Here is a 635-nt window from a genome sequence, read left to right as displayed (position 1 = left end):
ATATATATGGATAATAATAATAATAAATGGAGCAAAACGGATATAAATAAAAGTTCGGCTGTGATATCTTGTTTTTTAGTGTAATTTTGCTACCTCTGGTAACTATTAACATATTTAAATTATCAAAGGTTTTAATAACTTAGATAATATATACATAAACTAATATATATATATATATATAATTATTTATATTATTTAAATGAACGCCACGCATCCATCTTGGGCAAGTGTTATTTTTCTAAAGACTTGCATCGACCTTTCTACCTCGTAAGAGAAATTTTGAGTCAGGAGAAACGTCTGGAAAGTTAAAAACAAAAACAGGGGAGGCAACTCCATCTTTGGCTACTATTAGACCAGTGGTTCTCAACATGAGCGATAGTGTCCCCTTGAGGAACGTTGTGACATCGGAGAAGAACGCCAAATGGCAAAGTCAATACGAAGGTTTGGAACAGGCCTGGCCAACTCGAATTACTTTGGGGACCGCTTGTATACTGACAGAATTGAAAGCATTTCGCTTTCTCATGCTACGAATGGATGGTCGTTCGTTCAACATGAAATATTATCATTGTAAAAACTGTATTCTATTCTTTTACTTGTTTCAGTCATTTGACTGCGGCCATGCTGGAGCACCGCCT

At 35.3% G+C, this 635-nt stretch overlaps 1 protein-coding gene across 1 annotated transcript in view; it reads right to left on the bottom strand.

The window, feature by feature from the left end:
- Nucleotides 1-370, bottom strand: part of LOC106873387 (uncharacterized) — a 17,573-nt gene extending 17,203 nt beyond the window's left edge. Inside the window, exon 1 of the mRNA XM_052973012.1 lies at nt 265-370. Within this exon, the coding sequence (XP_052828972.1) occupies nt 265-370 (106 nt within the window). The remainder of the gene's footprint in view (nt 1-264) is intronic.
- Nucleotides 371-635: the final 265 nt, after the last annotated feature.

Source organism: Octopus bimaculoides, chromosome 14 (genome assembly GCF_001194135.2).
Source record: "Octopus bimaculoides isolate UCB-OBI-ISO-001 chromosome 14, ASM119413v2, whole genome shotgun sequence".
NCBI lineage: Eukaryota > Metazoa > Mollusca > Cephalopoda > Octopoda > Octopodidae > Octopus > Octopus bimaculoides.
This window is presented reverse-complemented; position numbering and strand designations above follow the sequence as displayed.